This window comes from Mytilus edulis, chromosome 1 (genome assembly GCF_963676685.1).
Source record: "Mytilus edulis chromosome 1, xbMytEdul2.2, whole genome shotgun sequence".
In the NCBI taxonomy this organism is placed as follows: domain Eukaryota; kingdom Metazoa; phylum Mollusca; class Bivalvia; order Mytilida; family Mytilidae; genus Mytilus; species Mytilus edulis.
Genome location: NC_092344.1, coordinates 19,818,882 through 19,831,549, shown reverse-complemented (window position 1 = coordinate 19,831,549; position 12,668 = coordinate 19,818,882). Strand labels below are relative to the sequence as shown.

The window sequence follows — 12,668 nt, the reverse complement described above, 5'->3', positions numbered from 1 at the left end:
AAACACATTGCGGTCTTTGGAATAAGGAAACGACCATACTCAAAAAGGGGGGGGGGGGTATTTTTTTGCAAACAAATATTTTCTGATCAACCTAATTGATGAGAAAAAAATTCTGGTCAAGCAGATACCGGTCAAGCAGATGACGACAAAAAAAATATTCTGAATCCAGATTTCTTCCTTACCTTGATACAGTGTCATATTTCGGAGAGAGAAAAATATGAATTGATAGATGTCGCGATCAGACAAAAAAAACATAACCCCCTTGAATTTAAATGGTTGCTACCTAACCTCAACTGAAGAAAAAAAACATCTCTAGAGAGAAATATGTCGGCCGTCGCTTCAAAAGTAAACCAACTTTAAAAACACTTTCGCATTGGTTAAAATCAAAATAAAAGTATTGCCTTTGTGCAAATTAAATGATTTAAAGATATATGCATGCCATAGTTGTTTTAAATTTCTGTGTCATTTGATCTATTGTGAAGAGTTGTCTTATTGGTAATCATACCACATCTTCTCATTTTTATATTCTCCGGTTAAACAAGGAAAATGACGAGACTGGATATACTTACAAAGATAACTTGTTAAAAAATAAGAGTGTTTGTTTAACAACTACTTTTTCTTTTAGGTAATCTCGATCACTGGGATAAAGGCGAGACGAAACCAACGACAAGTAACCTATATAATCAAAAGGGTCAAAACGAACACAAAAGATATGTTGGATAAACGTCATATATGGCAACCATGGGAACTATAGGACAATGTACAGCTTTCAGCAGAAGACAGGAGCCTAGACAATACATCAAACTCTAAATCTGGACTCGAAACAAATTACCCATTGTCTATGAAAATAAAAAAATATATGCATGGTGTTATGAAAATCTTTCGTCAATACTAAAGGGTCGATATGACAAAAATAAATTACATAAAACCACCATTGACGAGATTTCACAATTGCGGTGGGCACATAACTATGGTCTAACAATCCTTTTTTCAGACATCTATCCTCCTCCTCTCTATTTCAATGAAGATGTGGACTAATAAAAGACACATAATAAACATGCAATAAAAATAAGTACAGGAAAAGCACGTCACATTAAATAATAGTGTAAACGATAAAAAAAAAAACCAAAAAAACAGTACAACCATAAGACCATATCTCGCTTTTACTGAAATGAAGCTCAAAATAACATTACATGTTGATATGTAATCACGCCTTCCTACACTCTTACGTTGATTGATATCTTCTACAAAAGATTTCATATACAATAACAAAGTAAACTGTCCAGTTGGTACCGTTTATATTATTTTTCCACTGGGTCGGTGCCTCTGCTGGTAGACTGATCTAACAATCCTTTTTTCAGACATCTATCCTCCTCCTCTCTATTTCAATGAAGATGTGGACTAATAAGTACAGGAAAAGCACGTCACATTAAATAATAGTGTAAACGATAAAAAAAAAAACACCAAAAAAACAGTACAACCATAAGACCATATCTCGCTTTTACTGAAATGAAGCTCAAAATAACATTACATGTTGATATAGAATGAAATTCAAAACAGTGTAGCTGTGGCCATTGATTGACACATTAAATTCATCCATTGACTGGGGCAATTTACGTCAACGTTTGTCTGTAACGACCACTGTTCACGACGTACCTACAATAGACATTTAAACTGTGGGGTCACCAAAGGTTTCTTAACGCCTTTAATTATAAAATAATTCTAAAATGTAATCAATAATAACCTTTGTGTTTTGATTTATATAATTAATATAAATCAAAATATCTTGTTATTTCTGATTAATTTTTCAAATTACTTTATTTAGGTGTTGAGAACCTTTGGTGACCCCATAGTTTAAGTGTCTTTAAAAAGTACATAGTGAGCATTGGTCGTTACATACAAACGTTCACCTAAATTGTCCTAGTCAATGGATGATTTAAATGTGTCAATCAATGGCCACAGCTACACTGTTTTGAATTTCATTCTATAATCACGCCTTCCTACACTCTTACGTTGATTGATCAATGTCTTCTACAAAAGATTTCATATACAATAACAAAGTAAACTGTCCAGTTGGTACCGTTTATATTATTTTTCCACTGGGTCGGTGCCTCTGCTGGTAGACTGATCTAACAATCCTTTTTTCAGACATCTATCCTCCTCCTCTCTATTTCAATGAAGATGTGGACTAATAAAAGACACATGATAAACATGCAATAAAAATAAGTACAGGAAAAGCACGTCACATTAAATAATAGTGTAAACGATAAAAAAAAAACCAAAAAAACAGTACAACCATAAGACCATATCTCGCTTTTACTGAAATGAAGCTCAAAATAACATTACATGTTGATATGTAATCACGCCTTCCTACACTCTTACGTTGATTGATGTCTTCTACAAAAGATTTCATATACAATAACAAAGTAAACTGTCCAGTTGGTACCGTTTATATTATTTTTCCACTGGGTCGGTGCCTCTGCTGGTAGACTGATAGTCCCCGAGGGTATCACCAGCAGGGGCGGATCCAGCCATTTGGGGGTTCCAATTAATGTCTCCATTCAAATGCATTGATCGTCCAAAAAAAGGGGGGTTCCAACCCCCGGACCCCCCCCCCCCCCTGGATCCGCGCCTGACCAGCCAAGTATCCAGTACTTTAGGTACTGGCATGGAAAGTTTGTGGATACAATTAATTAATATACTTATTCATAACAAAATCAGGAAAGACTTTGCGTCTATCTCCATTTTAAGAAAACTCATATATTTGTAAAACCGCGTCAGTTAAGATTAATCAATTTTTATGGGGTCAAGGAATAATTTATAACACAAATATTTTGTGACTGAATGTTGTCTAATCAGATACAGAAAGAAAGATAAAGCGAACAAACACGCCGTCCTTCTAAATTATCGGAGCTCCACCTATAATGAACGGTATGTTAAGCAGTGTGTTTACTAGTTTTATAAGCTGCATGTATAAAATATCTTTGATGATTTTTTTTCTTCATGTTTTTCTCTCCCCCCCCCCCTTTGAATTCCATTAAATAATTCCACAATAGGTGTTGTAGAACTGTGTATACTTATTTGTTTTAATTTAAACCAGTAATGGTCCCATCTTAATTTAAGTGGCCATATTTTGAAATCCTTATATTTTCTTTGTGCGCTTCAATTATTCAATATATGTACAAGAAAAATTTCAAGTTAACACGAAATCATCCAATAGGCCACGCTGTGTGACATTTTGCACTTTATGGCTTGGAAAACTGATAAGTGATGGATATATAATGTATCCCAAATCCAGTAGTCAATCTAATCAAGATATAGATCTCTGATTTCGTTTTTTACTTACTTACTCTTCACTCTCGATTGATGTTTTAGCGGAAACATTGGATATATTTGGATAAAACAAACCCCCTCAAATTCTTCATTCTCGTTTGTCGTGTGATTTCAGAAGGGAGAGTTTCGTGACAAGACGTCAGGACGGTCAGGATGATTGTAGTGGATTAATGTGCTAAAATTATTGAAAACTAACTATTCTTGGCATTGCACATTGTTATGTTTTTCTCCAAATGTTTATGATGTCTTTACACTAAATCCAAATGGATGTTAGAAGTGTACTGATTGATAATTTAGTTTTAGATACATGATTAACTTATTTATATTAGTTGTTAGTTGCTTTGAACTAGCTGTCAGTAACTGAGAGTATTCTCAGATCAGTACTTAGTGTCTTTTTGTTGTTGGGATGTACAAGTACCCTGCCACGTCCACTCTGTGTTTTGTTAGATATATGTCTATGTGTATCCATCTGACGAGTTAAGTCTTTCTCAACTGATTTTTATAGTTCGTTCTTATGTTGTACTGTTTCACCACTGTCCCAGGTAAGGGAAGGGTTGGGACCCGCTAACATGTTTAACCCCGTCACATTATGTGTATACGTGCTTGTCTCAAGTGAGGAGCCTGCAATTCAGTAGTTTGTTGATGTGTTAAATATTTGTTTTTCGTTCATTTTTATTAAAATTAATTAGGCCGTTAATTTTCTCGTTTGAATTGTTTCACATTTATCATTTAATCGCCTTTTATAAGTGACTATGTGGTATGGGCTTTGCTCATTGTTAAAGGCCATACGGTGACCTATAGTTGTTAATTTCTGTTTCATTTGGTCTCTTGTGAAGAGTTGTCTCATTGTAAATCATACCATATCTTATTTTTTTTATATTTTAGTACTTCTCGTCGTTAAAGTTATATTTGATTTAGAAATGAAATATAGATATTTGATCAACTGTGGTGTAACGGTCTGTGTATTATATAACAATAATTTACGAATAACTTATCCTTGCTTCAAAAGACGAGTCTTTCTACCTGGTGCAGGTTTACTATATAATTATGGAAAGCCAACGAGGTCAAAATTCTTACTTCGTAACTTGTCATTTTGTTACTTGTAACTGTGTGATTTGTCAGTTTGTATATTGATCTTTTGTAACTTGTTGATTCGTAAATTGTCAATTTGTATATTGATGTTTTGATATTGTCGATTCGTTAAATGCCGATTTGTAAATTGTCAATTTGTATATTGATGTTTTGTAACTTGCCAATTTGTAAATTGTCAATTTGTATATTATAATTGATGTTTTGTAACTTAATTGTCGATTCGTAAATTGTCAATTTGTATATTGATGATTTGTAACTTGTCATTCGTTCAATGTCAATGTATAAAATGTCGAGGTGTGAAATGTCATCGTTGTATTATGCTAACAATCATTATGACGACAGATGGCGTTCGGTTTCTTCTTCGGTGTATAAGCCTCCTGTAAGTACATGTTAGAGCACCTCCATATGGAATATACACCTAAGTAATTTCAATCAATTACAGCAAATGCGTCTAAAAGAAAGCAAAATTGCATGTTTACAGGATCCCAGTTTTATTTTTTCGAGAACGAAAACTATATAAAAATGCATCCTGACTAGTTCAGTCCCTCGACGTAATCGATCTATCCTACATTTAATTGCGAGGTTTATGAAATAGTCGTTGGTCAGGTAAATACAAGTAGTAATAAACCGTATGATTGCCAATGAGACAACTATCCACCAAAGCGAAGTTCAAATAAAGTCGATGTTAGCAAGTATAGGCAATCTACGGCCTTCAACAATGAGAAAACCTAATACCATATAGTCGGCTATAAAAGGCTACATCATTACTGGAAAACCCAGGTACTAGTAATAAACGATTTCTATTAATCCTAAAATGCTATTATCGGACCATTTTATTCTGATAGGAGGGGAAAGGGCTGACATATATATATATATATATACATGCCTACTGAATTTTTCTGATCAAGAAGCATAAAAATTGCCGCTACCAGATTTCCATTCTATAAAAATTTACAACCAAAAAGACAAAAATATCCACGAGTCCCTCGATCTCAACAGCTGCTTAAAGCCAAGTCCTCCCGATATGAACCCCACCCGGCCCACACCTCCTTATAGCCCGGCAACCTTACCAAATCTAATATTTTGTCGATCGGATCGTTTTTAAACTCACCGAAATGATTCACGATGTTAATCAATAAAGCTATTTTTTTTTAAAATTTGCATGTCATATAAAATTAAAAAAACCATTTGCAATGAATTCGTAACAATATAATCCTAATATTCAATTCACAAACCATGTTGTATTCCGCCTTTCTCTTCTGTCGACCACCAGTCAGGATCCCAGGCTACCATTTTACTCTAAAAATGAACCAATACATACCCCTGGACCAAACCCCAAATCATGTGCAAATATTTTCATGGAGAAATAAATTAGTGTAAGCATATTGGAGATGATTGCCTCTCTCTGTCATGCAAATGGCGAGATGGCAAGATCTTTTCTCTGACAAGTCAAAGGGATAGGGCGTCACTTTTGTTAAAAGTGGGTGGATTAAGGGGGGAGGGGGGTGAGATCTCAAATTTTTTGTTTAACCCCGCCGCATTTTTGCGCATGTCCCAAGTCAGGAGCCACTGGCCTTTGTTAGTATTGTATGATTTTTATGCCCCACCTACGACAGTAGAAGGGCATTATGTTTTTTGGTCTGTGGCTCCGTCCGTCTGTTCGTTCGTTCGTCCTTCCGTTCGTCTGTTCGTCCTTCCGTTCGTCTGTTCGTCCGTTCGTCCCGCTTCAGGTTAAAGTTTTTGGTCAAGGTAGTTTTTGATGATGTTGAAGTCCAATCAACTTGAAACTTAATACGCATGTTCCCCATGATATGATCTTTCTAATTTATAGCCAAATTAAAGTTTTGATCCCAATTTCACGGTCCACTGAACATAGAAAATGATAGTGGGAGTGGGCATCCGTGTACTATGGACACATTCTTGTTAATTCTAGTTTCTTGTGTATACATGTACTAGAAATTCGGAGTTAGTATGACGTTCATTATCACTGAACTAGTATACATATTTGTTTAGGGGCCAGTTGAAGGACTCTTCCGGGTGAGTTAGTTTCTCACTGCATTGAAGACCTATTAGTAGCCTTTAGCTGTTGTCTGCTCTATGGTCAGGTTGTTGTCTCTTTGACACATTCTCCATTTCCATTCTCAATTTTATGTAGGTGACGCGTGTAGTTTTACGATCATGGTCATTAATAAAATATCCAGAGACCTCCTAGTATATTTCGATTTAGTACCATTATCATTCTAGATCTGTATCTGTAGGAAAACGTTGTGGATATAAATACTGGCTTTAATACAACGGTAGAGAGAGCGCCGTCGATGTATTGACGATACACGAGAGCAGTTTCTGAACGGCTGTCAACGCTCGGTATGCGCACTATTGTTTCTTCGAGGTGGTTCCATTCGAATACTGTTTTTACCGTCGGAAAAATGAATTAGAAAATTGTGGTATTTTGCTCGTTGAGATCTCAAAACACTTTGTGTAGTTTTTGATCTGCATGTTTTTCACAACATTTCTTGACTGATAATTGTTAAATCGGGCCCTTGGCAGCAATTCAGTGTTCTTTTTGGACGAGCTTTTTTTTTTAAATTGTCTGGTTCTATAGCACTGAGAAACCAGCCCCTCGACCACCGCGTACAGAAATGATAGCTTCTGGCTTGAGCGTCTGGTCTGTATGTCTTATAGTTTCATTTTGATGAGCGTGTTTGACATGTCACCTACAACACAAAAGACACGGAAACGGTCATCAAAAGCTAGATCTGACAGGAACAAACGCCGTCTAGAAGCTTACATAGCCAAGAAGTCCGCACAATCGACGTCCACACCAACGACAAGTGAGAATGGAGAACCCGCTCAAAATAAATGTCTAGAAAATGACCCCGATGTAGAGCTTACCAACAATACCGAAGAGAACGGAGAAAATACCGCTCAACATACAGAGGTAATGATTACACAGGAAGAACCGTTAATCACAGTACCCAATGTTGACAGAACACTATCCTGTAAACCACACGAGGATCCCGCCTGCACGACAGGTGCCGAGGGTCAACTTTCAGCAAGTTATGCAGGAATGGAAAAAACTAAAACTAAAACTGAACGAACTTCAAGATACAGGATAGGAAAGATCACTCTCGACCTCAGACAAACTGTACCCTTATAAACTAATTGAAAAAGAAAAAGATCCGACTTTCTATAGCGCCATCAAAAGAAGTCATGACCACTGGTTAGACGTACGAGACAAGAAGAATTTCTTGTACTCAGAAGAACATAAATTGAACATCGAAGAAGTGGCTAAGAAGAACAATTTGAAATTGAGAAAAATAGATAAAATAAAGGCTATATGAGCCCAAACCCGTTAAATACCCTTAACTGTTATATCTTTGTTGCCCTAAAAAAAAAACAAAAAAAAACACAAAAAAACAAAAAACAAAAAACAAAAAACAAAAAAACAAATCGACAAGTTACAAATCATCAATATACAAATTGACGATTTACGAATGACAAGTTACAAATCATCAATATACAAATTGACAATTTACGAATCGACAAGTTACAAAACATCAATATACAAATTGACAAATCACACAGTTACAAGTTACAAATTGACAAGTTACGAATTAAGAATTTTGACCCCGTTGGCTTTCCATATAATATACATAATGTTCTGTGTGAATAGTTATTCGAAATAATAAGTTTATTGATACGTTCAGTGTAATATACATAATGTTCTGTGTGAATAGTTATTCGAAATAATAAGTTTATTGATACGTTCAGTGTAATGCTAGGACTGCAATAATTTTTAAAGTGATTCTGAAGCAGTTTTAATTTACCTTTCTAATTTGGACATATTCGGAAACACATTGCATTGGTATGTTGATGAATTATACTTGATTACCCCTTTGGTACCTTAATTGAAATAATGAAATCTTTGAATGGATTTATATTATGTTTACTTACTCTTTATTGGTGTTTTATTTTTTATGGTTTGAATATGTTTTTTTTACATGGCATTAGGTGAAGCGTTTCGTCTGATGCATAAATTTCTCAGCTTCAGAACTGTATGCCATTTACAAATATGAATTATTCCCCTTGGTGTGTCACAAATTTACAACTGGTACAAAGTAATAGCATCCGCCTTCTTTGTGCATAAACAAAAAAATGGAATGTGTCTAAAAAATAAATTGTATGTTTTATACCGTTCAGTGTCCACACTAAAGACAACGAAAATCAAAGGACGATAACTGTGTCTCTGGACCATCTGTCTTCCGACTACAACCTAACCTCATGAACAGAGAGTAAAAATCAGAAATTTCACACACAATGACAATCTTACATTACAATATTGTGATTCTGTCTTTACATATAGAAAACAAAATATTCCAGGATATAATAATAACTGAACAACTGAGCAGCAAAGTATACTAATCCATTTACTAGCAATTGAAATTTATTTTCTTCTGAAAGGCCTCGGTGAATGCATAGTGTGCCCTTACAAAAAAAATACAATCAGAACTCAAATTCCAAAGAATTCATCTGAATTGTTTTTGTTCTTTCAGGGATGGAAGTGGTTGTGTATTTGATGTTATTAACTGGGTGTTTAGCTGCATCAAAGCTGCATCAAGTGATAGATAATGGTCACAGCTTCAATGTTACAGTTAATGATATTTTGGTATATATTATTTCAATATTCTTTTGTTTTTCATTGTGATGAATATTATATGAAGATTTTGCCACGTTTTGCCTTGTATGAAATAGATCGGTTTATAAAGCTATTTGGATACTATAGTCGATAGTAATCGAGACATATAAAATGCCATAACTTTAAAGAGCAGCACAATTAAAGTCTTTTTTTTTTAAATGTAGAATTCTCCAAAAACAAAATAAGTTTTTTTTTTGAGTTTGTTTATTGATGAAGTAATGTTTCGTTTATAAGATTTAGCTTGTTAAATGCATCTTTCTAAAATAAACCAATGCTCTGTCAATACTCCACTAAGCTGAAATAAGCTAATGTGCTGTCAGTATTCCACCAGGCTAATTAAAACCAATGTGCCGTCAGTATTCCACTAAGCTAAAATAAACCTATGTGCTGTCAGTATTCCACTAAGCTAAAATAAACAAATGTGCTGTCAGTATTCCACTAAGCTCAAATAAATGAATGTGCCGTCGGTATTCCACTATGCTAAAATAAACCTATGTGCTGTCAGTATTGCACTTAGCTCTAATAAACCAATGTGCTGTCAGTATTCCACTATGCTAAAATAAACCGATGTGCCGTCAGTATTCCACTATACTAAAATAAACCTATGTGCTGTCAGTATTCAACTAAGCTAAAGTGAACCACTAAGCTGTCAGTATTCCACTTAGCTCAAATAAACCTATGTGCTGTCAGTATTCCACTATGCTAAAATAAACAAATGTGCTGTCAGTATTCCACTAAGCTAAAATAAACCACTGACCTTTCAGTATTCCATTAAGCTCCAATAAACCAAGGTGCTGTCAGAATTCCACTATGTTAAAATAAACGAATGTGCCGTTAGTATTCCACTATGCTAAAATAAACCTATGTGCTGTCAGTATTGCACTTAGCTAAAATAAACCAATGTGCTGTCAGTATTCCACTATGTTAAAATAAACCAGTGTGCTGTCAGTATTCCACTAAGCTCCAATAAACCAAGGTGCTGTCAGAATTCCACTATGTTAAAATAAACGAATGTGCCGTCAGTATTCCACTATGCTAAATTAAACCTATGTGCTGTCAGTATTGCACTTAGCTCAAATAAACCAATGTGCTGTCAGTATTCCACTAAGCTCAAATAAACGAATGTGCCGTAAGTATTCCACTATGCTAAATTAAACCTATGTGCTGTCAGTATTGCACTAAGCTCAAATAAACCAATGTGCCGTCAGTATTCCACTAAGCTCAAATAAACCAATGTGGCGTCGGTATTCCACTATGCTAAAATAAAAGAATGTGCCGTCAGTATTTCACTATGCTATAATAAACAAATGTGCTGTCAGTATTCCACTAAGCTAAAATATACCACTGAGCTGTCAGTATTCCACTAAGCTCAAATAAACCAATGTGCTGTCAGAATTCCACTATGTTAAAATAAGCGAATGTGCCGTCAGTATTCCACTATGCTAAAATAAACAAATGTGCTGTCAGTATTCCACTCAGCTAAAATAAACCACTGAGCTGTCAGTATTCCACTAAGCTCAAATAAACCAAGGTGCTGTCAGAATTCCACTAAGTTAAAATAAACGAATGTGCCGCCAGTATTCCACTATGTTAAAATAAACGAATGTGCCGTCAGTATTCCATTATGCTAAAATAAACGAATGTGCCGTCAGTATTCCACTAAGCTCAAATAAACAAATGTGCTGGCATTATTCCACTAAACTAAAATAAACCTATGTGCTATGAGTATTCCACTATGTTAAAATAATCGAATGTGCAGTTAGTATTCCACTATGCAAAAATAAACCTATGTGCTGTCAGTATTCCACTATGTTTAAATAAACAAATGTGCTGTCAGTATTCCACTATGCTTAAATAAACCTATGTGCTGTCAGTATTCCACTAAGCTCAAATAAACCAATGAGCTGTCAGTATTCCACTAAGCTCAAATAAACAAATGTGCTGTCAGTATTCCACTAAGCGAAAATAAGCCTATGTGCTGTCAGTATTCCACTATGTTAAAATAAACCAATGTGCCGTCAGTATTCCACTATGCTAAAATAAACCTATGTGCTGTCAGTATTGCACTTAGCTAAAATAAACGAATGTGCCGTCAGTATTCCACTATGCTGAAATAAACCTATGTGCTGCCAGTATTCCACTATGCTAAAATAATCCAATGTGCTGTCAGAATTCCACTAAGCTAAAATAAACCATTGTGCCATCAGTATTCCACTATGCTAAAATAATCAAATGTGCTGTCAGAGCTCAACTTAGCTAAAATAAACCAATGTGCTATCATTATTCCACTATGCTTAAATAAACCTATGTGCTGTCAGTATTCCACTGTGCTAAAATAAACATATGTGCTGTCAGAATTAAAAACTGAACTGTCAGTATTCCACTAAGCTAAAATAATCCAATGTGCTGTCAGAATTGAACTAAGCTAAAATAAACCACTGAGCTGTCAGTATTCCACTAAGCTCAAATAAACCAATGTGCTGTCAGTATTCCACTATGCTAAGATAAACATATGTGCTGTCAGAATTAAAAACTGAACTGTCAGTATTCCACTAAGCTCAAATAATCCAATGTGCTGTCAGAATTGCACTAAGCTAAAATAAACCACTGAGCTGTCAGTATTCCACTAAGCTCAAATAAACCAATGTGCTGTCAGTATTCCACTAAGCTAAAATAAACTAATTTTCTGTCAATATTCCACTATGCTAAAATAAACCAATGTGCTGTCAGTATTCCACTAAGCTAAAATAAACCTATGTGCTGTCAGTATTCCACTATGCTAAAAAAAAATTATGTGCTGTCAGAATTAAAAACTGAACTGTCAGTATTCCACTAAGCTCAAATAATCCAATGTGCTGTCAGAATTGAACTAAGCTAAAATAAACCATTGAGCTGCCAGTATTCCACTAAGCTAAAATAAACCTATGTGCTGTCAGTATTCCACTAAGCAAAAATAAATCTATGTGCTGTCAGTATTCCACTATGCTAAGACAAACCTATGTGCTGTCAGAATTCAACTAAGCTAAAATAAACCAATGTGCTGTCAGTATTCCACTTAGCTAAAATAAACCAATGTTCTGTTAGTTTTCCACTATGCTCAAATAAACCTATGTGCTGTCAGTATTCCAATATGCTAAAATAAGCTTATGTGCTGTCAGTATTCCACTATGCTTAAATAAACCTATGTGCTGCCAGTATTCCACTAAGCTAAAATAAAGCTATATGCTGTCAGTATTCCACTATGCTAAGATTAACCTATGTGCTGTCAGAATTCAACTAAGCTAAAATAAAGTAATATGCTGTCAGAATTCCACTAAGCTAAAATAAACCACTGTGCTGTCAGTATTCCCCTTAGCTAAAATAAACCAATGAGCTGTCAGTATTCCACTACGCTCAAATAAACAAATGTGCTGTCAGTATTCCACTAAGCTCAAATAATCCAATGTGCTGTCAGAATTGCACTAAGCTAAAATAAACCACTGAGCTGTCAGTATTCCACTAAGCTCAAATAAACCACTGAGCTGTCAGTATTCCACTACGCTCAAAT

At 35.0% G+C, this 12,668-nt stretch overlaps 1 protein-coding gene across 4 annotated transcripts in view; it reads left to right on the top strand.

Annotated features, from left to right (window-relative positions):
* Positions 1-2,886: 2,886 nt before the first annotated feature.
* Positions 2,887-12,668, top strand: part of LOC139527097 (sulfoquinovosidase-like) — a 29,586-nt gene continuing 19,804 nt past the window's right edge. For 2 of the 4 annotated variants that reach the window (XM_071322384.1, XM_071322371.1), the window contains exons 1-2: positions 2,887-2,931; positions 8,979-9,091. In XM_071322384.1, coding sequence (XP_071178485.1) covers positions 2,925-2,931; positions 8,979-9,091 — 120 coding nt within the window. In that variant the 5' untranslated portion in view covers positions 2,887-2,924. Of the gene's footprint in view, positions 2,932-8,134; positions 8,291-8,978; positions 9,092-12,668 lie in introns of those variants that run through there. The other 2 variants (XM_071322380.1, XM_071322391.1) reach the window with 2 other exon arrangements.